We start from the raw sequence: 24,533 nt of genomic DNA, 5'->3' as shown, positions 1-24,533 counted from the left end.
CCGGCGGCGGCAGCGGCAGCGCAACCCCCGCCCAGCGGGGGCGCTCGGCGCCCCACAGCGCCCCTGCCGCTCCGGAGGGACCGCGGCGGGCGGGGCGGGGAGGGGGCCGCGACGAAAGGATCACAGAATCAATCGGGTTGGAAGAGACCTGAGATCATCGAGCCCAGCCTATGACCGAACACCACCGTCTCAACTAGACCGTGGCACTGAGTGCCATGACCAGTCTTTCCTTAAACACCTCCAGGGACGGTGACTCCACCAGCTTCCTGGCCTATTCCAATGTCTAATCACCCTTTCTGTGGAGAAATTCCTCCTGCCATCCAACCTAAGGCCCCTGGCACAGCTTGAGGTTATACCCTCTTGTCCTGTCGCTGGGTGCCTGGGAGAAGAGGCCGATCCCCACCTGGCTGCAGCCTCCTTTGAGGGAGGTGTAGACAGTGACAAGGTCTGCCCTGAGCCTCCTCTTCTCCAGACTAAACAGCCCCAGCTCCCTCGGCCACTCCTCATACAACTTGCGCTCCAGACCCTGCACCAGCTCCATTGCCCTTCTCCAGACATGCTCCAGCACCCCTTTTGGAGTGAGGGGCCCAGAACTGGACACAGGACTCGATGTGAGGCCTCACAAGTGCAGAGGGACAATGACAGCCCTAGTCCTGACGGCCACGCTATTCTTGATTCAAACTAGAAGCCCTCAAAGCTGAGCCCTGACATCCCCCCATCCCTGCCCCCTGGCTCAGGGCAGCCCGCTCTGAGCTGCCAGCCCTGCACTGGGCACAGACACAGCTGCTCCCTGGGGCAGGTGCTGCTCGAAGGGTTCAGGGCAGGATGGCACCTACTCCAGCCCCAGTCCCAAATCCCCTATCCCAGCCCCAGGCATGGCTGCAGGGCCAGCTGGAGCTATCACGTAGCCACCCAGTAACATTTTACAAACATCTTTTTATAACAAATAGTTTTATTTTTAAATAACAGAACAAACAAAAAAGTGCAGATCACATGTTTCTGCCCTTCCCTTTGCTCCCAGCTACAGCCCTGGCTGCACCATCCCACACCACCCTGCAGCATCTGTCATTCCTTCTCTGGGCAGCCTGGAAATGTCTCCTGTCCCTTGTGAAGGTGTCCTTGAAATAGCCCCATGGGTTTGCAGCAGGGTTGATGCCCTGCCAGAAGGTGAGTGGCAAAGATTCAGAAGAAACAGAGCAATCCAGCCCAGGACTGCTGAGGAAATCAGGCAAGGTCCAGAGAGGCCTGGGGGGTCCCTTATGGTGCTTTCCTGGCAGCATTCCCTTACAAGAACGGAGGAAGAAGACAAAAGCTCACTCCAGAGCATCCTGGTCAACTGCACCATCCAGTATTTGTCCCAAACAATAGCAGCTGCTCTGAGGCAACAAGTGGGGAATTTCCCTGGCTGAGATGGGGTAAGGCAGCTTTGTGCATCCATTCCCACAGCACCTTTGGCTGATTTCCTAATGCATCACATGTGCTCCACTGGCTGGAGAAGTGGCAGGGAAGGGTGGTGAGCTGAACAACAGAAAGGATGGGAAGATAATGCTGCCACCTCCTCCCCTTTCAGCCTGGGAGAATCTAAAACCCAGGGAAGATCTGTGCCCTAAGTTTTTTAGCCCCCTTCCAAGCCAGGAGATGGGGCAGGATCTTTCTGTCCTCTGTGAAAGAGGAAACCACAGCACACTAAAGCAGCAAGGTGTCAGGCACAATGGCAGAAGCAGGGATCCACAACCACGTCTTCAGCATCTCCTATGCCCTTTTTTCAGCCCTGAAGCCAGATGCTCAGCAAGACAGTATGGGAATAGGGCACCAGGCTGGGATCCCCCAGCCTTAGCCCTGAGCAGTAGAAAGGCTCTGCAAGTGGGGAAATCCCTGTGCTCCCACTCACCTTCTGCGGTGTGAAGGACCCAAGGGAGCGGGCAGACTGGGGAAACCCCTGTAGCCCTCACATCCCCAAGCCCCCGCGGTGATGCGCAGCCTCCTGATGCTGTGGGTGGGTTAGATCACATGAGACCTCTGGCGCCCACAGCAACAACAAACATTTATTAGAGTGTTGACTCTCCTCACCCCACACTTAAATTCTGATGGGGTGCCAGAGGATGCTCTGTCCGGCCTACAGTGTGAAAATGAGTCCTCTCCTGCTCCTTCCCTGTGTATGCTGGAGATCCCCACAAGTCAGACCCATGTCAGGGAGGGGAAATTCAGTCCTGCTGCAGTGCACAGATACTAAAAGAAAAGCCTCCCCTGTGTAGTGCTCATAATGCCACCTTCTTCCATCTGGGAAGGCAGCCTGAGGCAAACAAAACTTTTCCAAAGAGGGGAGGGGCAGTGGGGTAAGTCTCCCAAAGTGTCTCTGCTCCCACTGAACTGCAGGCAGGCGAGATCCTAGTGGGCAGCAGCACAGAGGAAGGAGGCAGCCCGACAGGCCAAAGGAGTCCACCTGCTCATTCAGAGCACACAACAGGCTTCCCTGAGATCTTCAGGTCATCGAAGGGCAGCAAGGCGAGGAGCTGCAAAGACCAAGAGTATGGACATGTAAGCATCCAGGGTTGAGTCTCCACCAAGCTGGGGTAAGGGCCCGAACCTTCCCCCCACCCAATCCTGCAGCCTCCCACCTCCCCAGGGAAGTGCCAAGAAACCCTGTCTGGGCTTTTCCTAGGGCTTGAGGCAAAAGGCAGTTACCCACACCCCACACAGCCAGTGCCTACAACCCATAGGGAAGGATAGGAACAGCTAGAAACTCTTCCAGGGAGGTCCCCTCTAATCATCCAACTCCTGCACGCCCTGACACGCTTGCAGAGCCACAGGCCTCCCCCCACAGAGACTCACATCGTCATTGCCATCAGCCAGGTCCTGAGCTGTCTCGTTCTCCATGTTCCTCAGCAGGGTGTCAGCCCCAGAGTGTGAGAGGACGGCGGCGATGGCAGCATCCTTGCGGCCCACGGCCAGGTGGAGCGGAGTGCACCCGTTGTACATCTGGGCATCCACGTACGCCCCATTGCGCAGCAGGAACTGCACAGCCCTGCGGTTGTGGCACTCCACAGCCAGGTGCAATGGGGTCTTCCCGCTTGTGCCCTCCTGCAACCCAAAGGTCACAAGGGTGTTGGTGGGGGGGGGGGGGGGGTCCTCTCAGCTGGGCCCTGCAGCACCCACCCACACCCCTTCGACTGGGTGCAGAGGGCAGCCCCCACCCTGACTGCTGTCACAGCACCCAACAACCTCTCAAGGACCTTTACTCTTTGCTCCCTCAAAATTCAGTGCCCCCAAGCCTCACAGCAGTGTCTTCCCCAGGGCTGAAGGGAGTGCCCAAGAGAGAGACCCACCATCCCAGCCTTTATAAAACATCACACCATGCCCAGTCTTACCCGAACATCGATGTTGGCACCACTCTCCAGAAGCAGAGACATCATTGGGATGTTCCCTTTCAAGGTACTGATGTGCAGACAGGCCAAGCCTGTGATGGGGAGGCAGAAGAGAGAGCCACAGTCAGCTCAGACCACCCTGGGGCACACCAATCCCAGCCCCATTCCCCTTCTGTGTGCTCCTGGATCCCTGCATACATATCTCATGATCTCTGCCCTAATCTGGCCACCAGCTCTGCCACTGGGCTGCCCTCAGGTCTCACCTTGCCAGTTCTGGAGCTGCAGGTCCTGGTGGTGCCTATGGGGCTGAGTCGTGCCATCCGCTGTGGCTGTGCCCTCCAGCAGCTGCTGGGCACACTGCAGGTGCTGCTGCTCACAGGCCAAGTGCAGCGGGGTGTTGCCATTGCGGTCCTGCAGTCCAGGGTTCACTCCCTTCTGGATCAGTGCCTGGATCACACTGGGCTGCTCCAGGTACACAGCGAGGTGGAGTGGGGTCTGGAGAGAAATTAGGAAAGGGGAGAATGTCCCATGGGACACCAGGTGTGATGAGCCCCATCAGTGTCCAGGAGCTAGCCTGGCAGCATGGGCTGACTGCCACTCAGGAGATCCCCATTCCTGTCCTGAGGTTACATGTGGCTGACACTGGTGGGGTCACATGGCTTGCTGTTCCCCTGCACCTCAGCTCAGGGATCACCCATGGAGACAGAGCTCATTCTCCCAAGTTATCTACCCTGCCACACTCCAGCCATGCCTCTTTCACAGCTGTCTGCAATGTCCTGGGGCCTTGCAAAGGAACCCTTCACCCCACGGTGCTGGGAGCTATCACACTTCTCTCTCAGGGTATCTCCACCTCCCTTCTTCCCCTCCCTGTAAAGAGGCTGCTCACATGGGACCTTCACCACGCTCTGGGGGAAGCAGGTGTGGGGTCCTGGGGAAAGGGCAGATGGATTGGGCATCTATCCAGGAAACAGCTGCAGCATTTCTCTTCCTCCCATCTTCTGCCTATCACAACAGCATACCTGGAAAAGATCATTTTGGATCTCCAGCACCTCCCTGGGTAGCTGAGCAATGCAGCAGAGTGCTACAGCTGGGACACAGTGGATAATGGCCAGATGAACCAACCTGCAGAGGGGATAATGGTGACAGGAAAGAAAAAAAAGAAAAGTAAGTCCTGAGTGCCATGCTCAGGAGCAGAGATCCTTTCCTGCTGCATGAAGGAATAATCTCCCTGCCTCCTCCAGTCTCCCTCCCTTCAGCTTGGAGCTCCTCCATCCTGCCCTCTCCCTGGGGAAGCTCAGCAGAAGGCCAAGGCAGGAACATGGTCTGAGGCTCCACAGGGCAGTCCTTTACTCTGATCCCCATGGGGAACAGACCCTCCTGTCCCTGCTAAGCAACACAGGGTCCTCCCTCAGACCTCACAGCATCTGTAGGGTTTCAATCTGCCACTGTCCAAAGCCAGACCTCCAACTGGTGTAGGTCCAAAGAGCCTGGGATGTGTTTTCCAGAGTCCAAGCGCTGGGTTTGGTGGCTGCGGAGGGAGGTCTGGGCTCTGGCAGCTGCCTGGGGAATTCCAGTTCCCTGCTGCCAGCTGCACACTGTACTTCTGCTTTCCCCTCCACAAAGGCAAAGAGTCAAAGCTGTGCAGGAGCCCAGGGCTGGTCCAAGATCACCTGCATGGCACAGTCCCTATGCCAGCTGACCTGCCGGTCCACTTTGATTTCCTCTTCTCTCCCCCACATCCTTCCCTTTTAGCACTGTCACGGCAGGGCTGCACGCAGCCCGTCAGCACAGAAGGACAGCAGAGATGCAGCTGTCAGAGCTTGGTGGCCAGCAGGGAGCTCTGGTCCTCAGGACTGTGGTCCTCACAGCCATGGGGTGGCCAGGCACCCCCGAGTCCCCCAGCCCAAGGACAGGTTTTATTTCCAGACAGCCCCAGCACAGTCAGAAGACGAGCGAGACCACAATAGAGGCAGAGCCAAGAGGGAATTTACAGTTCCCCCTGCCAACCTCCTGTCTCCCAGGCCCCTTGCACTGAAGGGCTATCCTCCCACCATAGGGCAGCACCCTCAGGCCAAACCTGGCCACTGTGGTCAGCAGCAAGGAGCTCCCACTCTGTACAGCATGGCAGGCATGAGCTGAGCCTCCTGCTCCCTCCTCACCACTGCACTGGGGACCTTGGGTGGCCTCTCTCTCTGGAAGGAATCAGCTCCAAACTGAAGGCTGGGCTCTGTCACCCATGCTGCTTTGATGGGGACTGACAGGGCCAAGATATGCAGGGTGAGAGCTGTGCCAGCCCTGACAAGACACTCTCCAGACAGCTTTGGGATGCCACCTGTGATGTGGGGGATAGAGAGCATCCCTCCACAGGCAGGAGGGGCAACACCTGGCCCTAAAGCTTTGCAGACAAGAAGTGGGGCTGGGACTGCCTTTTTGCCAGTTGCACATGAGTGTGCTGAGAAGCTCAGAGGCCAGTCCCAAAAATGTCCTTTATTGACCTCCTCCCAAGTGCTGCTTGAAGATCAAGCCAGCATCTGGGACCCCAGGCATCTTCAGTTGAAACCTGATTTTGAAGGCGAAACAAGGCCAGCTCCTCTCCACCCTGCTGCCGAGGTACAGGCTGTGCCCAACAGGAGACGCTTTGTCCCCAGGGAAGCCCCAGTAAGGGGAATTCCCCACTGGAAGGGGAGGCCACCCATATTTGCTTGCCTCTGCACAGCCACGGGGTGCCCCCTCACTGCCAGCACTCCCAGGGCAGGGGAGGGGGCTGCAAGCAGGGGCCATGCAGCCCCATGGGCAGAGTCTGGCCACCCTCAGTGGTCCATGGGGCAGAGGCACAGCCAAGGTGCCCAGCCCAGGAACAAGGCAAACAGCTGCAAGAATGCCCCTCCCCTCATCAGGCCTTTGCTGACCCTAGCCTGGGTATGATCCGAGCAGGGATATTCCCTGCTGCGTTTTGCATCAGGCCCCAGTCCCTGTGGCAGCATCTCTGCTGAGGTGGCCTTTGCACACTTGCAGGGACAGCCCCTGTTTCTCCAAACCTGCTCCCAGGCACCACGTGCAGGAAGATGCTGCAGGATCTGCCTTTTTCAGGTACAGCAGAGTTAAGACTGCTCAAATAGGGGACTTTCCACAGCAATTCAGCTTGAACTTTAAACCGCCAGTGCTTTCGCTTTCCAGAGCCACACTGGGCTCCCAGGGGAGAGAGCAGGGCTCAGGGTTGTGTTCCACGGCAGACAGCCCTCGTGCCCCAGGAATCCCCCGGGCCCCTCTGTTACTACCCACACCACACTGCACTGTCATGTGGGGACGAGTGGGGCAGTCACCCCGGGGAGGTGGAAACCCCCGAGCAGCCCTCTGCCACTGCCAGCACCTCACTTTTCCTGGCTGGGCTGCCTTTGCAGCTCAACAAGACAGTGGAGCTGCTCGGGGCTGAGCTAGTTTGAGCATCCATGCTGCAGAGGCAACGAGGGTGACCATCATCCTCCTGGCCAGAGTTCAGGCTTTCACCTTGCAGCTGGGATGTGCCTGCTTTGAAGCATTGCTTCTCCCCCCCTCTTCCTTCTCCACCCGGTGCAGCCTCCTCCTGGGCTTTCATTTCTGCATTCGTTCCTGCCTTTCCTCATTGCCAACCCTCAACTTCCTGAAATGGCTGCAGGAACCTGAGCTACTTGGGGGGAATCATGACAAGGCCAGCGGGCTGGGAGGAGCTCACCATGAGCACACGTGCACTGAGGCATTCTGTGCCACGGGCAGTGCTGCCAACCAGGAACTGGGATTCTCTCCCAGCCCAGGAAACCTCTTACACCCAGGAGACATAAGGCGCAGGCATCGTGCCAGTCTCCACTTTTTTCCACCAAGGCTATGAGCATACCTCTCTGTCTGTGCCACGGCAGCCACGTGGCCCAGCTGCTGATGGGCTGCTATATGCTGGCACATGATGTGCCAGAGCCAGGGCATGGCAATGGAGAGACACCTGCTCGCTGCCAGGCACTGCTCCTCGCCCAGCCACAGCGGTGTGCCCTTGCCAGAACGAGCCCTCCGCCCTGCCATCAGATCCTTGCCCATCCCGGGCTCTCTGCACATCTCTCCTCTGCTTTCCTCTACTTGCCTGCTCCCTCCCTCCTCAGGCTCTTGCCTGCAATGTTCCTGGCTGCAGCCACAGGGGTGGGTGTTCAGCAGGAACTGTCAGAAAGGGCAAAGGGGAATTTTGGAGAGGGCAAGGGATGGAGGAGCTGTGGGCAGAGGAAATGTGGCAGGAGTACAGACTGTTGGGTTCATTCTCAGCTTTTCCACTTGCTCACCAGCTCTGTCCTGGCATAAGGGGATTCGATGCTCTGAATCACAAAGGCACAGGACATCCCTGGCACAAAGTGATCTACCCATCATCATGGAGATAACCCTGGAGCAGAGAGGTTGGGGCTATCCCTGGGGATGTCCCTGGGACTGAACATGCCATGCCCAAAGTGGTCCTAGCTTAAGCACAGTAGAGCATCCATTTCCACAGTGACACCCAGCTCTGACACACAAGCAGAACTGATGAAGCCCCACCAGTTCTCTGGCTATCCTTTTCCACCTCTGTAGAAAAGGAGCTGACCATGCAGATCCCCCCATCTGTAGAGGAAGACACCTTGTCCTCAAAGCAGCCTCTCCCTTCACCATCTCACCTCAGAAGCACCTAAATCAGGGGATCCAGCATTCAGTTGAATTTGCTTTGACAATTTTTTCTCTCTCTCTAGACAAGGTCCCTGTCTGCAGCAGGAACAGCTCATTCCCAGCTCCTTGTTTTGGCTGAGTGGAACTGTAGGAAATCATGCAAACAATTCACACAAGAGAAACTTGTTCATGGGAGGAAATGGCCCCAGCAGCAATAGAAAGGAGAGCAAAGGAGGAGGAGAACAGGGGAATTCCACGCTTACCCTGCTCTCCTCTTCCAGCCCTGTAACCTGCGCTGCTAACCGCTTCCTCAGCCATCAGCATGAGCCTCTGCCAGCGGGCTCAGCAAGCACAGCTCAATCCTGCCCTGCAGCCCTGAACCAGCCCAGCCTGGCTCCCTTCCTTCCTCCCCACATAGCAACGCAATGCTGCCCTGCTCCATAAAGCTGTTCCAGCTGCCTTCTGTCAGCTCCAAGGGAGCAGCGGATCCCAGCTGCCTCCTCCCATGTTCTGTGTTCCTGCCCTGCAGGTTTCTTCGCCCCTTCCCTGGGAACGGCACAGCTTGAATTTGAGTGGAGGGGGGGTTGGGATGGGACTGGAGGGAGGTTGCAGCTAGAGGGATGCAAAGTCCTTTCAGCCATGCTGGGTTCAGCATTCCTGATCTCCAGTCTGGGCAGCAGCTGCTTCCCAGCCTGCTGCTCCTGGGGCCCAAGTGAGAGGTGAGAACCGACAGGTGAGCAGAGGAGACAGTCCCACCTTTCCTGGGGTGCTCTGCAGAGGGTCTGGTCTGAGTGCTTGAGGAAGAGGAGTGCTGGAGGCTGACTGGCAGGAAAGGCACTGCAGGAGGGCTGTGGGTGCCTCATTTTTCAGTGAGGTGGGGACAAGAAGGTGCCCCGACCCTGGTCTCACACCCTCTAGACTGCACCCACACATTTGAGAATTTGCTCCATTTCTGAGCAGATGGTGGGTCTGGGATTGCAGAAGCACTAAACATCAGATGCATGTGGGCTGTTCCCTGCAAAACAAGGGGCCTGTCCCGTACTACCATCTATGCACAGATGGGCCAAGCCAGAAAACAGGTCAGCCCACCCTAGCAGGGGCCAGTCACCGTCAGAGAAGCATGATGAACAATTTCAATAAAAGCAGCAAACATCTCAAGAAATCCATTGACTGTGGTTAATCCATATCAAACAGAACAAACTCATACCTCACTCCTTGGGAGGCAAATGCATTCTACAGTTTCTGTACACAAAGAGATATCTTGAGGTCAGAAGAGCCTCTAACAACAGGGAAGTGCCTGGACTTTGCCAGAGCCTGTACAACACATCCTAGCAATCATTTACAACCCCACAGGTATTCTCACTGTCCCAGGATTTTCTTTTAATGAGGCACAAGCCGTGGGTCTAAGATACCTCAGGGGCTCCCTTCAGCCGCGTATCTGCCCCAGTCAGAGGGGCTTCCCAACGCTGTGACACAGAGAGCATCCCACGCAGCTCATTGAGAGGCATGCAGTAACCACTCTGACAGCTCAGATCCCACAACCTCTTCCTACACAGGCATGTCTGACTCCTCATTTATTCACATTATACTAAAAAAACCCAAACCCAAGCCAATAAAAAATGAAAATTTCTGTGTTAAATTAGCTGAGCCCAACCCTTTCCCCGCAGCAGTTGAGCCTGCCTGCAGAGTGCAAGGACCTGAAGCCCTCCCCATCTTGGCTGATCTGTTACAGCCAGGCTTCTGCATCCCAGGACATGGAAATTTCCAGCCATTTTTTCCCTTCCTCTGTGCGGAAGTTCCCTGTGTTTCTCCCCAGGCCCGAGGCAAACCTAGGCAGGCGGAAAGTTTGAAGAAACTTCCTCCAGGCCAGGCTGAAGTCATCCAAACAAGGAAAAAAACCTCTCGCATGCACGATCTCAGAAGGCTGCCAGGACTTACCCACTTTACACCAAGGCTGTATGTACGTGACCCCTGCAGCAGCCAGCAATTCCTGGCTGGAATTGGCATCCCAAAGCAACTTGTGCAGAGCTGCCTGGCCTTGCTTGGAGGGACACCAAGCTCTCTCTTCTTTACCAAACTCCTGAGCACGCACGGAGAAAAAGCTGAGAGTTCAGGGACAGGGAGCTGGACACGGGAAAATCTCTTCTTCCTCCTGGCAGACCCATGTTAGGACTCACTTTCTCTAAGGCCCCACAACTGGCAGCATGCTAGGGAGTAACTTGAGATGGACTTGAATCCTGGCAATCAAGCAAGGAGGTTTCTGAAGACCCTTTGGTAAAACCAGGAGCATCCCCACTTCCCATTAACTACAGGCATCCCACTGCTGGGCAGCTGGCAACAGCCTAGCCCAGAAAAGCAGGGGGACTCCCAGCCTGACCAGCAACAAGGTGTGCTCTCTGCATCAGACTTCTTTAATCCTCCTCCTAAAAGTGAGTCTCTCCAGTACTCTGCTTCTTCTTCCTTCCTTCCCTTTCTTTTATCTTCACTGTCACACTCTGAGCACTCCCCCAGGCACACAGGGCACAGGGGGTCAGCAACACCCCTGTACAGCAGGGACAGCAGTGAGAAAACAGCCACACTGGAGCAGACAGCCTGAATGGGGACAACCTCTATTCCCCTGCTCAGGGAAGATCTCCAGGCCAGGACTACATGACTTGGGAGGGTTATGACTGGCACACGCCAGTGAATGGTTAGAAGTGGCTCTTGGCGCCTTCAAGATGAGCCTTTGTGCTCAGCAACAACCCATGCAGGCAAGGGAGGCCCCTTCACTGCCATCATGTGGAGCACAGTTCAGAACATCAGCCCCCATGGGGCCCTGATTTTACTCGATTAACTGTCCCCAAGCACTTGTTAAGGCATTTCAGCCCACGAGTCACTGGCACGTGATTTCTTATCAGCAGATGGGCACTACTTGTCTCTGGTGGAAGGAGGAAGTCAGGCTTCCTCTGCTCCCCTCCCTCCCTGAAACACAAACCCAACCAAAACCACACAGTCCCATTTTCCACCTGAAGGAGGCCTAGGTCTCCCTCCTGTGATTAAGCTGGGGTCCCCCGACCTTTACTGCTGCAGAGGTGCTGCACTGCTTTGCATACGGGGCCCCATGCAGAAGACAGTCACTCTCCAGCAGAGGCATAGCCCCCAGCCTCTCCATCACTGCGGCATCAGGTACCAATGGTAGAAAGTGGTGTGTGGCCCAAGGACCAGCACGAGCAGAAAGGGAAACATATTTTTAAGATAGATGATATAGTCCTAGAGAGAGGAAACTCTGCTTTAACTTCACACACTAATGAATCAACTCTGCCTCTCCAGAGTTGGCAGAGGCTGACATCAGCCCAAGGAAATGGGAAGGTTTTCTCTTGTGCTGGAACAAAACAGGTGATCCCTTCACACCCCATTTCACCTTGAAGGAGCTGGTCCCACCCCCATCCTTTTCCCAGGATGCTGGAATTGTGCATCTGCCAGATGAGGCTGGGAGGGATGGGGTTTCCTCAGTGAATCTTAACAAAGATTGAGGTGGTCTGGAGCACAACAATAAATCTGCCTGTAGTCTGCTCAGAGGTAGCCAGGCCTACAGCTGGAAAGCCCCTCTCTTCACTTCCACGCAGAGCAGTCCCATCAGGACCCATGTCAGCAGAAAAGGAGCTTGTTTACATGGAAGAGACAGATATTTGGAGTCTTGGGTCACATAGAAAAGACAGATGCTTGGAGGAGACCATTTGAGCTTGAGAGCACAGGGTTTGTTCTCTACCTGCCCACACAATAAACGGGGTACAGATCACTGCTCAAGGTGCAGCCACTATCTTCCGCTTGCCACTCCACTCCTCATGCTTGACATCTCCTGCCCTCACAGCTGAGCCACTCTCTCAGGGAGTAATGCACCAGTGCCCGATTACTGCAGCTCTGACTTCCCTGAGGCAGAGGGGCTGCCAGTGGCACTAGGGAGTCATGGAGAGGGTGACATTTGGGCAAATAATTCTTGGAAGACAGCACCCACGCATTTCACTGGCCATCACACCCCCATCTTCCCTGCTAGCCAACTTCCTTCCTGCCGAAGTGAGACTCCTTCTAACTTGGAGCACAGGGAGAGACAGTTTTAGCCCCATTGCTTCATCCTGCCTGCTTTGACGCACCTCTCCTGCGGAGGCAGGCAGGGAGGTATCCAAGGAGGATCCTGCTGACACTCCAGCTGTCCAAGCACCTCTGCCTCCACCTCCTGTTCTTACCCCACGAGTACCAGGCTGACAAACACAGGCACACCTTGAGATGGCACAGGTGGGTAAGCCTGAGGGAGCTATGGACAGTGAAGATTTTTGTCAGATGTAGAGCCAAGACTTTTGCCAGCTCCCTTTGTGCAAGCCCAGTGCTCCTCTCAGCTCAGTAGCAGCCCGGGCATCTGAGCAAACAGGAACTACTTGGTCAAAACCCCTGTACTTTTTGTATGTTCAAAATTACAATTACAGGAAAGTGTAGTTGCCCAAGTCTTCTGAAATATAATGATAGCATGATTTTAACTCTCTGCCTGGAGCTGTTTTGTGGCACACATTCAAAAAAGGCACACAAGGAAACGTGCTGCTGACAGAGATGAAAAGAAGAAAAGAAGATGGGTTTGTCTGGCTGATGAAAGGGATGTAGTCTGTGGCCCTGTGATCCCATCTCTCTTGGGACCTTCTGTCACTGGATGAGCAATTGCACCATACACTTTAGCATTACTATCAGCCCTGACTTGTTTTCACATACAAAACCAGTGGCAGTTTAATGAGTCGATGGGTGCTCACAGTCCCCACTTGCATCAACCTGAGCGGTGGATGTTCAGCACTTCTAAATATAAATGCCACCTACCTCTGCCGCAGGGTCAGGAGGAGAGACAAGAATAGCGGAGGCACAAATCCACAGCCTCACCACTCTAACCACAAGAATAGTTTCTTTTCCCAGCAGTGGGAGTAGATCCCAGGAAAGCTGTCGCCTGCGTGGACACGGCAAACCCAGAGCTGTACAACCAGCAGACCTATCACTCCCTCCCTCACTCTTTACAGATTTCCTCTTCTGAACTGCACTGTGAGTGAGAGAAAACAGAAGAGCAAAGGCAACCGTTTGGGGAGCTCTCTGAGAGCCTCTCCTGCCTACAGTAACCAAGGCACCACTGATTAATGTTTTCCTAGCTAATGAGATGTTTGCGTAAGGTCTCTCCAAGCAAGTCTGACAGGCAAAGGGCTTCAACCACCAAACAAGACAGCCTCAAGCACTAAAAGCATCTCCAAGCAGCTGCATCTATGGGGCTCACTAATAAAGCAGTAAGCAAGGAGCCCTGGGCACACCATGACAGACAAGCCAGCAGGGAAATGTTACTTCCACAGCTCTGATTAAAAGATGCCTGGCTCCCTCCATGGACACCTTGGCTGTAGCATTACAGGCTAGGAAAAGTGGTGAAGCTCCTCCATTCTGAGGAGCGGCAGAATCAGCCTGTAGATAGGACAGGACTAGAAAGCTTGTCTGGGGAGTGTGGGAGGCTGGGTTTAGTCTAACTTTGCTTGCCATGAGCCTTCCAGCCAATCCTCAGAACAGATCCCACAGTCAGCATTAATGAACTAATTAGCAGATGCACAGACTCCTTCCTAACAGGGAAGTAAACACTCAGGCTGTCTCCCAGCTCATCTTCAGCTTCAGTCCAGATGTGTTCTGCCAGGCAAGGACAGAGCCTTCTTGCTATTCCCGCTACTGAAGACATTTGCTTGCTCATGTCAGTGCTTCTTAGTTTCTCTTCCTCTTGCACCATTACTCAGTATTAAACTCCAGCCTGGGTTTGGGGCAAAGCTTTGCCCTCAGCTGTGAGAACGCTTTGCTCATGCTCTGTGTGTACACTCATGATGAAAACCTTCCATCGAGGGAATGTACAACAGGAAAAAACGCTGTGATTAGCTGAAGGTAATTACCAGAAGCCAAACCAAATAACTCTGGCATGATGCCTCTACCCTTGAGAGGGCATTTCAGATGTGGGAAGCCCCCCCTCATTAAGAGAAACACTTGTCTCCGTCACAGAACCTCAGGAGGGCAGCCCCACATCGGGGTGTGCGTCACAACTGTGCCAAACACTGCAGCTCTGCAGGCAAGTTGGCAAAGCAAGGCGATTCCCACCTGAGAACAAATAGTTCTTGGGTTGCTCGGTTGAGCAGCATCTAACACAGCCATTGCAAGGCCTTGCCCTGAAGAGCCAATCTTGTTTCAGGACTTGCTTATGTGCCATCTCACACAGCCAAGCCTCCCCCCATTGTGGAGGAAACATTGCATTCTCTGAGGAAGAGACAGTGGGGGGGGGGGGGGGGGGGGGCTTGATTTGCTCCCCCCTTTCTTCTAGTTGCTAGCAGCCCCCATGGCAAGCGGAAGCTGGCTTCCTATGGTGGGTCCATTCTGTGCCATGTAGCCTGGGGTGCATCTCTTCCTGCTCACTCTGCTGGACCTGGCTCAGATACCCCTCAGCCGGGTGAGGAGGGTCATCCACCCAAACCTACACCAGGATGCCAAGCATCCACGCACACCAAGGCAAGGCGGGAGGCTCTTAGGACAGGGGCACGGGGACTCCTTCACAGCCCAGCTGAACGGATGCTCCTCGGGAGAGGGCTGGGGACCACTACAGCCTGGCTTATCTCTAGGCAGCAGCTCCCTGCCGCTGGCCGGCCGCACGGGGAGCAGCCCGGGGCTGGGGGGCCGCGCTCGCAGCTCCCCGGGGGTCACTCACGTGTCTCCGTCCTCCGAAATGTAGGAGAGGGCCTGCAGCTGCTGCCGGCTGAGTCCCTCGGGCCGAGGCGGCGGCTCCTCGGGGCGGCCCCCCGGAGCCCCCGGCAGCCCGGGCAGCGCCTCAAGCAGGGCGCCGGAGCCGTAGCTGGAATCCAGGCGCTCCTCGGCGGCGGCGGCCTCGGCGAGGGTCTCCTCGAGGGCCTCAGGGCGGCCCTCGGGCGCGGCGGGGGTCTCCCTGCCGCCCGGCAGCGAGCGCAGCGACTCGATGCCCGAGTCGCACTGCCCGTCCTCGCCCTCCCAGCCCGCCGCTTCCTTGCGGCACTCGCCGCCCGCCGCCCGCGACATGGCTCAGCGCCCGCCGTCCGCCTGCCCCGGCCCGGGTCCCGCTCCCGGCCCCACTGCCGGGGGGCTCATGGCCGGAAAGCCACAGCGCAGCGGCCGGTGCAGTCTTAAGGCGCCGCGGCTCCGGCTCCTCCTCCGGCCCCTGCCCGCACTGACTCAGCCGCGGCCGGCCCGCCTGCCCGGGATTCCCCCGCCGCCGCCCCGCCCCGGCACTACCAGGGGCTGCCTCTCCCCGCCCTCTTTGGCTGGGGGAGCGCAGAAGCACCGAGAGGGAGGCAGATTACGGTGGCCACGGCAGCGTAGGCGTGTGCAGGGGAGGGAAGCGGCCGCGCTGCACTTCCCTGCGCCGAGCAGCGCACAGCAGTGCGTCCTGAGCCTACCTCCTCCCCTGTCCTGTTGGTTTGGGTTCTTTAAATAGCACGCAGGTTTGCCAGGGGAGGGAGGGACCTTGTCAAACCAGGCGGTGTGTGGGTGAGGATGCTGTTGCGTGTGCAGGTGCTGACTGAAGCTACAGGCTCTGTGGGAAACAATATGGTGGCTGTCACTTGTGGCAGAGGTGCAAACAAGACGTCTGCTTTTCCCATGTGCACACATCAAACTGTTCCACCCGATGAGACACCTTCTCATCTGTTCTGCCTTTACAAGAAAAGCCAGGAGGTAGTTGGCTGTACAAGCCTCTTGGTCCAGCTGCTTCCCATCACCTTTCTGTGTTGCGAATAGAAATCCTTTCGAAGCCTAGAGTGGCTGCCAGGGCTCACACAAGAGCAGCCAAGACATAGAGATCAAAGTTGAAAAGAGAAGGTCAAATGAAGGCCCAGTTCACTGCCTGTGAATGATTGACCAGACTGCATTTCAGTGCTCTCCTCCTAGTGCCAAAACTCCAGTGGTGTTTGTTCCTCATGGATCTGCATAGATGTCATGTAATTACTTGCCAGTGTCCCAAGCAATGGGCTTTCCTCAAAAGACAACCTAGATAGCTCTGAACACACCTGACACTTTAAAATCAGTTTCACTTTTTGCTTGAGATGTCTTTTTGTCTCTGCAGGGTCCCCATTCTTCCAGTTCATCTGAGCAGGAGGGGAACAATCTCCTGCAAGGAAGCTTCCCTGGGAAGAGCTTGGTGATGGATACTGGATGGGCTCGCAGAAACCACATGCAGAGCGACAAATGTATCCTTATCCCACACTGCAGCTGTCACTTTGGGTTTATAGGAAGAAAGCTTTTGGGGTGTGAGGGCAGCAGCAGGGAGGCAGGTAAGTCTCTTTTGGCATCAATGACTTCCAGTCACAGGTTTTCCTTCCACGCTCAGGATCTGTTTCAGTGTCTCCAGTTGTGTCTCTGGCACCGTGTAGCTGCAAGATTACAATTACTAAGGGAAAGGAGCGTCTCCCACATCTGTCAGCTCTGTCCAGTGCAGTCTGGGGATCTGGGCCATGTATCCATGTCACTCCCTCTCACATCCTGGTGGTGGCTGCATCCCAGCTCCACCTGTAGCTGTTGTTCCTGATCCCCACACAGAATTTCTATTCTTTCAGCTTTCCATACCCAACTGCTACTAGGTTACCCATCAATTGCCTTCCTAAATGCCTTTTTCCATTTTCTCTGGTGACATACTAGCTGCAGCTCCATCACGGAATGGTTCCTTGTACACTTTCCTATGGATAAAATGGTCAAATCAGCACAAATCTATGTGGTGATACACAAAGATTTCATTTTTCTGTGAAGGAGTTGCAGCTTACCTTTCCATCAAGCAACAGTCACACCTTGATTTTATTGTGATGTACTCTTCCAGTTGGGGAATAGGTGTGGATCCTGATTCCAGGACTAGCACATGTCCAGGAACAGTTCAGCCAAAGCACAGAACCTGGAGTAGTAAGCCCTGGACCAGCTCTGCAAAGAGGCAATTCAAGATCTACCACTGGGGAGTTTACAGTCTGGTCCATTGCAAGCTGTCTACGCCTCTGGCTATCAAGTAGCCCCTGCAAGTGGCCTTCCTCTGCTGCTGATGTGAAATTAGCTGGAGCTTGTGATCTTGCAGCTTCCTTAAGGTGAGCCTTGAACACTTTTGAGCTGGCTAGTGCTCTCCCAGGGCTGTGTTGCCGTGGTCGGCTGCAGCTGAGCAGGGGAGACCAGGCACTCGCCATTAACATCAGCTATGCCCCCAGGCATCCATGGCTAGCCACTCTCTGCTCTGACCTTTCAACTACGCCCACTAACACCCAGCTCAGGCACCATCTCATGCCATCCCTCTTCCGACTGGCTGTGCTTCTATTAACCTTTCAGACAATTTCACTGGAAAATCTGAAAGAGGAACTTGGCCACTTTGCCCCATTATTTGCCTTCTATTACTCATTCTGCAAGGCTTGGGCTCCCTTTCATGCTGTCTTCCTAATAGAAAACTTTTCTGCCTGACTGCACAAGTTTTGGACTTCCATTATTTTCAGAGGCTTTAAATACAGAGAGATATACACATGCATAAATACCTATATATAATATATTGAAGGTAGTGGTAGAGGGATTAAAAATAATTAAATGTAATATAAGGCAAGTCTTGATCTGATTTGGTTTTGAGGGTTTTTAAAACGAAGCTCTGATTCTGGGCTCTCTCCAGTCCCCTTTAATACGTGTCACTTAAAATGGTTAAAACTGCTGGGAAAATCCAAAGAGGAAGGGATCTATTCCCACTAGAGGTCAGTGTCTACACACGCTGCTCAAGGCACCAGCGCTCTACCTCCACACTGTGATGCCATGAGCATCAGGACAGAGCTTGGACATGGGAAGGAGTCCCTAGGCTACCGGGACCCCCGGGTATTGTCCCTGATAATGTCCTGTCCCCAAGCACAGCCCTCTGATTTACTAAACGAAACGAAGGCCTGGCCCGGCACCAGCATCTTCGCTGTTCTTTGAGCTGTTAACTGGGTAAAATAAGTGAAGTGCAGCTAGGAGATATGGAGAAAGGGAGATTATACCCAGTCTGTGTCTGGTCTGAGGAAAAATAATGGCCCTTCAATTACCAGCTGTGGTTCTGTAATTTTTAAGCAACATGGGTTACCTGACATTGTGATAAGCAGTTACTGCCGCAATAATTCACAGGAGGCAACGTGACTGGTGCTACCTTCCCCCCATGCAGACTGTCCACTGCACAGCTTTGGTCCCACATGAGCACTGAGCTGCCCCATTCCCTGGGGATGCAGCCCTTTTCCCTCATCCGCAGAATCAGAAATGCTGAGTCCATAAGAAAGGTGCTAGATCCCCATTTGAGGAAGCTCTCTCTGCATTCTCCCCACCAGAGACGTTGCTGGGCACCTCAAGCAACAACCTGGACTTCTGTCTGGGGCTCCAGCTCCAGCTCAGAGAGCTCAGCCCTGTGAGGTGGGCATTCAAGGGAAGCAGAAGCCCTGGAAGAGCGATGAAAGTTGCAGGAAAGACAACAGACTCTCTGCTCTGATTGTGGTTCCATATATCTGACAGCAAATCCATTCTGTAGTGCACCAAACTGGGTCACTTCACTTTCTGCCCCAATAGAGGAAAGGAGGAACATGACTTTTCAAGATTCAGTGCCCAGAAGCAAGGCCAAGCTTTCCAACAGAGCAATGCAAAGCAGGTCCTCCTCAGGTACCCATTCTCTGGGGTAGTCAGCCCAGAAAGCACTGGCTGCTGTCTCCTGGTAAGTCTGGCTGAAGTCACAGGGTCACTTTGAATCTCTCCAGGGATGCTGCTCTGGGCATCTGCTTGCTTTTTCAATAAGGGATTATTTCCAGCCAGAATTTTTCTCCTTGCAGTCTGCGTTGGATGCCTCTCATCCTTCCGTTGTGCACTCCTGTTATGTATGGGAGCCATCATGCCAGTGTGGTGACACAACCCAGAGCGGATCAGGTTTGTCTGCATGTGGTAGGTGGTCGGCAAGTTGCCCAGCTAACGCCCTTCCTGAGAAGATTCCCACTGTTGCTCAGAGTCCCACAGTGAACAGGGAAGTTTCTACCTCCTCTGTTGTTCACTGTGTGTATGTGTGTGTATGATGTGTAGGAAGTTGGGCAAGAGGATTGGTTAATCCCTTGAATGGGGATCACACCTAACTCACTCTGCTCTCGGCCACAGCATTTGCTTCCATAAACAGAAAATGTTTGGTACAAAGATGCACTAAAAATCCTCGAACTTATAAAGTGAATGAACAAACCCCCCAGATATTTTAACAAAACTTCATTCTAAATTATATCCCTCTTGTGTAATTCCTGTCAGCCTGGTGGCTGCAGCAGCAATGTTCTGTGCTTGCATCTGGGCAACTGCATGGCTGAGAGGCCTTGCTATGTATTTGTGTGTGTGTGTGTGTGTGTGCTCAGAGCTCTCCCTAAGGAGATGGCAGATGTAGTTATGAATGGGGAGGGGGTGGCAGATGGTCTTGGAGAACTGATAATAAACCCATGCTTAAATAGATGGTGAAACTGTGCCCTAGGTGAGAAATCTTGTCACCTGGGGCTCTCTTTACAGCTAGTGAAGAGACAGACTCAATTCCAGAGGGTGGCTCTGATAACCTCTGTCTGGCCACATCACTACAATGAAGAACGCTCCTCCCTCCCCATGGAATAGCTGTGGAAGACAGTGCTCCATCGCCGGGCTATCATTTATTCATGACTCTCTAAGTACAGTTCATCTGGCAGAGACTATCCAAGACAAAACAAAAACCTCAACCGACCCAAGCATCCCTCAGCTCACCTTGCCAGGGAGCACAGGACAGATGCTGCCAGTGCTGCATCCTGGGCTTCAGCATTGCCGCACTGGACCCGATGGCTGGTAGGAGGGAGGATGGGTTAACTCTCATTTTTGAGTTGATTCTGCTTGAGTTGCTTTCCCTGTCACCTCAGCCCCTCAGCGCAGCCCTGCACCCCCACTAGCCCAGTCCCTGTCTCCTATCAGTGTTCCGAGTGGTTAGGTATTACTCATGCAAGCTCGGCTCTGCTCTCAGGAGAGTTAAACCTCCCAGCTGCCAGACTGAATTAGAGCTTGTGTCTCTCCACACTTGCATCAGAGTGAGTTGGGAACAGGTCTGGTGGAGCCACATTACTGAAAGCAAGTGAGGAGCCCAGGCAGGGGCTGGGAGAGAGGAGTGAGTGGGGTGGCAGGGAGGGAGGTAGGGATGAGTGAGCTGTTTGAAATATTCAGGTGCTGAGCAGGAGCAGGTGGCTATCTGTTTGGACAGAGCAGCTCTGAGTCCTCGAAAAAGTGATTACTAAGTCTGTGTTGCCCAGGTGATGGGGCACACAGAAAGTAGGATTGCAGCCATTCCCCAGGACCTTGGCCAGACTGACAGACCTGGCCTATACAATGATGCCTAAGCATTCAGGGGGTTTTAGCCCCTTCCCTAGAACAGCGACTTCCCTGCCAGCCAGGTCCATGGGGAGAGCTTGGTGGGACAGGATGATTCTCCAGGTCAGGGTATGTCAGCTCCAACCCTTCAGTATGGGGAAGGCAAACTGCAACAGAAACCTATTTTCTTCTTTTAGGGAGGTGACTCCTGGGACCATAACTAGAGACAGACTAAGTTCCCTGAGCCATTGGTTTCTGTGGTTTATTCCTTTCTGGGGGTGATGGGCCAAAAAATTAAGTGAGAACAAAACATTTGCCAAGGGAAGATTTGGCTCAGTTTCCAGGCACTTGGGGCAGTTGCCACTGCTCTGGAGTTATGTCTGACAAATGTCCCGAGGACTGTCAAACAGCATCTGGGCAGTGCTGAATCCGCTTTTCATTTCTAGGGGGGATGTGAGGGAGGGCCCTGGATATCCTGCTGGGCTACTGCAGAGAGGAAAGTGATTTAACCTGACCCAGAAACCTCTGTGGAGCCTCACAGATAGCTGTGATGATGACAAAATAGACTCTCATGGGGCTGGATGGAAAACAAACAAACTGTATGCAGGCAGCCTGTTGGAAAAGAAAGGATCAGAGCGGGGATCAAAGACTTTTCAATGACAGCAATTCTATTCTGTGAAATGTGCCCCAGAGCAGCAGCTACAAACCCACCTACTTTGTGAGGTTTAGGATTTTGGGTGTTTGGGGACCACAGTCGTGATGTGTACCCCGTTAGTGATGCTAAACAGAAACAAGCTCCCAGTCACAAATTCATGACCTCTGGGGGTTTCCTTCCCACAATAAAAAAGGCACACCTGGATCTCCTCCCAGCAGACATGAAGTCTGAGTGTAGCAGATGAAAACATAACTAATGGCACGTATTTCCTTGAGGACAAAGCTTGCAGAGGTAGATGGCACCCAGACAGTCAACACCACTGACCAGTCAACACTGGCAAAGGGATGCTGTTTAACTGGAGCAAGAGGCGCGTTCCTTCACCCACGCTCCCCTTGTTGCATTAATAAGAAATAATTTAATTGGAGTGACACATTCTGGAAGGCTCAGGCAGCCAGCACAAAGTATCCTTGAAATTTTTAAATTGAATAGGCGTTAATTTCTGAGCGTAGAAAATCCTGCATCCTAACACGAGGGGATTCTCTGCGACACATCTTTTAAAGAGACAAAAAGCAGCACACCGCTAGGAATCATTGATTGCTTTGGAACAAAAGACTGAGTTTTGATCACACTTGGTCTACTGGAAAAAATAAAGCTAAACACAATGATATATGTATCTATATGATGCTGCAAAATCCTTTTTTATATTTAGGCTACAAATACCAGCACAAGGATAGGTTATCTGTGGCCATCTGGTTTAAAATGCAGCCTCCGTCAACATTTTTCTAGAAATTAAATGCAAATTTGCTGCATGAGTGAGAACTAAAACCATATTTAAGCAAGAACTAAAAGGCTATTTTCTGTAACTACCAGAGACAGAAGAGCGAGACCTTTTGCGGTTTGATGCATTATGGAAAGTGAACGAATCCTGCTAATATGATGTCATGCTTTATGCCTGCTTGGAACAGATATGAATGTCTCTGCAGGGTGGCAGATACAGGGTTTCTGGAGAACAAACCTATTGATATCCTGGTAAGGGCACCACCTCTACTTCTGTTGCTGTGTCTTCTTTAAAAGCCTCCCTGCTTCCTTCAACCATTTTGTCACATCAGAAAGGCCTCCATTCCAGAAATGTCCTGCTCTCCAACATGATTTTCCAGTAGAGCATCCTGAAACCTACAGGAATAACTGGAGAGAAATCTCACATATTTTTGTCTCTTGCTGCCAAGAGAAGGAGGGTTGAGTGGATTGGGCAGTGTGTTGTAGTTACAACTGCTGGGTTCTCCTTCTGATGATGACACAGAACACAATCTTGGATGCTGGCCATCTTGCTTTAGTTTCTGAAAGGCCTAAGCATCATGTAGTCTTATTTCTCCCATTCCTGGGAATCCTGTGCCCTTTGTAACACATTTTCAGCCGTGCCTTTGGGTTACGACCCAAGGGTCGAAGTCTGCCACGTGCCTGTTTTCCCCAGAAAGTGGCTGAGAACTTATTCAACTTCAATTCAGACAAAGCAGAGCACATGACCTCTTTTGTGCCACCTCATCTCAAAAATAGCACAGCTGGTGATGTGTTTGGCAGTGTTGTCTCCAAGATATGCTGCCAGGACCAGTATCAAAGATGCCTGACACAAAAAACTCTTCCTCTGGTTCACCAGTAGCCACTGACTCCACCAGTGGAGGATAAATTGCATTGTGGGTAGCTCCATAGGGATGGCAGCAGTCTGCTTTCCCAAGGGTTAATCCTAGTGGATAAAAAGCCCAAAATGGGCACACCAAAGGAAGCTCCTTGAGTCCATGGGTGTGCTGTGAAACTCCTTGGCACAGAATGCATGAAGCATCTACAAGTCCAAAATAAAAAAAAATTTCAAAAGTGAATGGACAAATTCCTTGCATAAAGACACCATGGGCTATTATATGCAGAGACATAAACTTGTATCACCTTCCCCCCCCCCCCCTTCACCCTTCTGCTTTGCTCTTTTTGTGTGATATTCACATATTTGAGGTAAAACCAGGGCTGTTCCTGGAGGGTGATCATCCCTCAGGCGCCTTTTGGTCTAGCTGAGGTCACATCCTATAAAAAGCAGAAATGCATATAGGAATGCAAATCATTTACAACTGTCTATTAGTGTGTGTGGAATAGCAGGCAGAGCTGCTACAGGAATTCTGGCAGCTCTGGGCTTGTGCCTCTTTGCCTTGCTCTGCCATGACACACATGCATCGGTGAGCTCTCCTTGGAGGCATGGGATCCATCACTTGAGGATGGGTCTGAAACCCTCAAGAGCCAAAGTCTGCCGGGATAATTGGATAGGGGGTGTCTGAGTGGTAGGCAGCGAAATTCCAAGCAGGCTGCTCCTGCTTGCTGCTGTTCCCATGGAAACAGGGGAAAGGCGAGAGGAAACACATCCCCAGACTCTTTTGAAGATGAGCTCCTTCAGCAGCACCCCCGGCCATCACATCTATTCCCACAAGAAGCAGGGGTTGGCAATTCCCCTCGGATGCATCTCCTTGAGTGAGACCATCAGGCCTACACACTGTTTCTTCCTCATCCCAGGCAACAGTGAACAAGGGCATGCCAATCATCCCATCGCCAAGGCTGAGCCTCAGAACTCAGGAAAAGTGAAGCAGTTTCCAGCAAATTCTGCTGCTTATGTTTCTCTCCAGTTTGGATCTAGGGAAGCACCTGCAGAGACACCTGATTTCCTGACTGTCAAGGGAGCTGGGCCGTACCTGCAATATCTGGACCTCAGCAAATATGGAGCCTTCCCAAACTTTGTGTGTGTCCCTCCAGTGAGTTTAGATTGAGGGTCTGAAGAGACTTTTCCACTCATCCCTGTAACCAAGCAGGTTAGCTCTGTAGGTGAAATACGCTGCAGCTGGCTCTACAATAGCTAGCTGAGAACCTTTGAGTCCGGTGGAGACCATAGCAGGGAAGATCCTGCCAGCCTAAGGTTTTCCCTGAGTGCCAGCATCAGCACTGACGGTCACCACTACCCCACTTCCCCCGACCAGCTGGGGTGCCCGCAGATTAGAAAAGCGGGACACATGCAAAGTGCTCCTGGTTCTCCGGCTTCATCCCGAGGGAAGGAAAACCCACGGGACCCCTCGCCTCTCCATCAGCTGTCCGGCTGAGACTGAAGCCAGCCCGACGACCCCTCGGCGCGGCTGGGAGCAGGAGCTTTCCCCGACAGCGCCGGGCGGCAGCTCCGCTCCCGGTGGGGCTCGGGAGGGGCGGCTACACCGGGCTCCCTCCCTCCCTGCCTGCCTCCCTTTCTGCTGCCGGCCGGCGCTTCAAGGTCACCCGCCGCTCCGCTCGGGCGGCCGCGGATCCCGCCGTGCCTCCATCATCCCCATCCCCATCCCCATCCCCATCCCCGCGCCGTTCCCCCCGCCTCCGCCGCGGCCCTCCCACCGCGGCTCTGCCCGCCCTCCGCCGCGTGTAGCGGCGCTGCGCTGCGGCGGGGCCGGGGCCGGGGCCGGCGGGAC

General features: G+C 53.8%; 2 protein-coding genes across 2 annotated transcripts in view; both read right to left on the bottom strand.

Moving 5' to 3' along the window:
* The window catches only part of SLC35B2 (solute carrier family 35 member B2), a 22,544-nt gene extending 7,067 nt beyond the window's left edge, over positions 1–15,477 (bottom strand). The window contains exon 1 of the mRNA XM_042022970.1: positions 15,116–15,477. Coding sequence (XP_041878904.1) covers positions 15,116–15,164 — 49 coding nt within the window. The 5' untranslated portion in view covers positions 15,165–15,477. The remainder of the gene's footprint in view (positions 1–15,115) is intronic.
* Positions 2,025–15,110, bottom strand: NFKBIE (NFKB inhibitor epsilon). The gene is made up of 6 exons (XM_042022979.1): positions 14,752–15,110; positions 4,385–4,487; positions 3,629–3,860; positions 3,369–3,457; positions 2,833–3,081; positions 2,025–2,513 (listed from the first exon to the last, which is right to left on the bottom strand). The coding sequence occupies exons 1-6, from the start codon at positions 15,093–15,095 to the stop codon at positions 2,448–2,450; spliced, it is 1,083 nt and encodes a 360-aa protein (XP_041878913.1). The 5' UTR covers positions 15,096–15,110; the 3' UTR covers positions 2,025–2,447.
* Positions 15,478–24,533: the final 9,056 nt, after the last annotated feature.

Source organism: Corvus kubaryi, unplaced genomic scaffold (genome assembly GCF_017639235.1).
Source record: "Corvus kubaryi isolate FWS band 111438036 unplaced genomic scaffold, C.kubaryi_AGA036_p1.0 37232, whole genome shotgun sequence".
Lineage (NCBI taxonomy): Eukaryota > Metazoa > Chordata > Aves > Passeriformes > Corvidae > Corvus > Corvus kubaryi.
The sequence above is the reverse complement of the archived record's forward strand: the minus strand, read 5'-3'. Positions and strand labels throughout refer to the sequence as shown.

Coding starts and splice junctions, on each gene's coding strand:
- NFKBIE (XM_042022979.1), bottom strand. CDS start 15,095: ATGTCGCGGGCGGCGGGCGGCGAGTGCCGCAAGGAAGCGGCGGGCTGG. Junction 3,861..4,384: donor TCCAAAATGATCTTTTCCAG/GTATGCTGTTGT, acceptor ATTTCTCTCCAG/ACCCCACTCCACCTCGCTGT. Junction 3,458..3,628: donor GCAGCTCCAGAACTGGCAAG/GTGAGACCTGAG, acceptor TCCCCATCACAG/GCTTGGCCTGTCTGCACATC.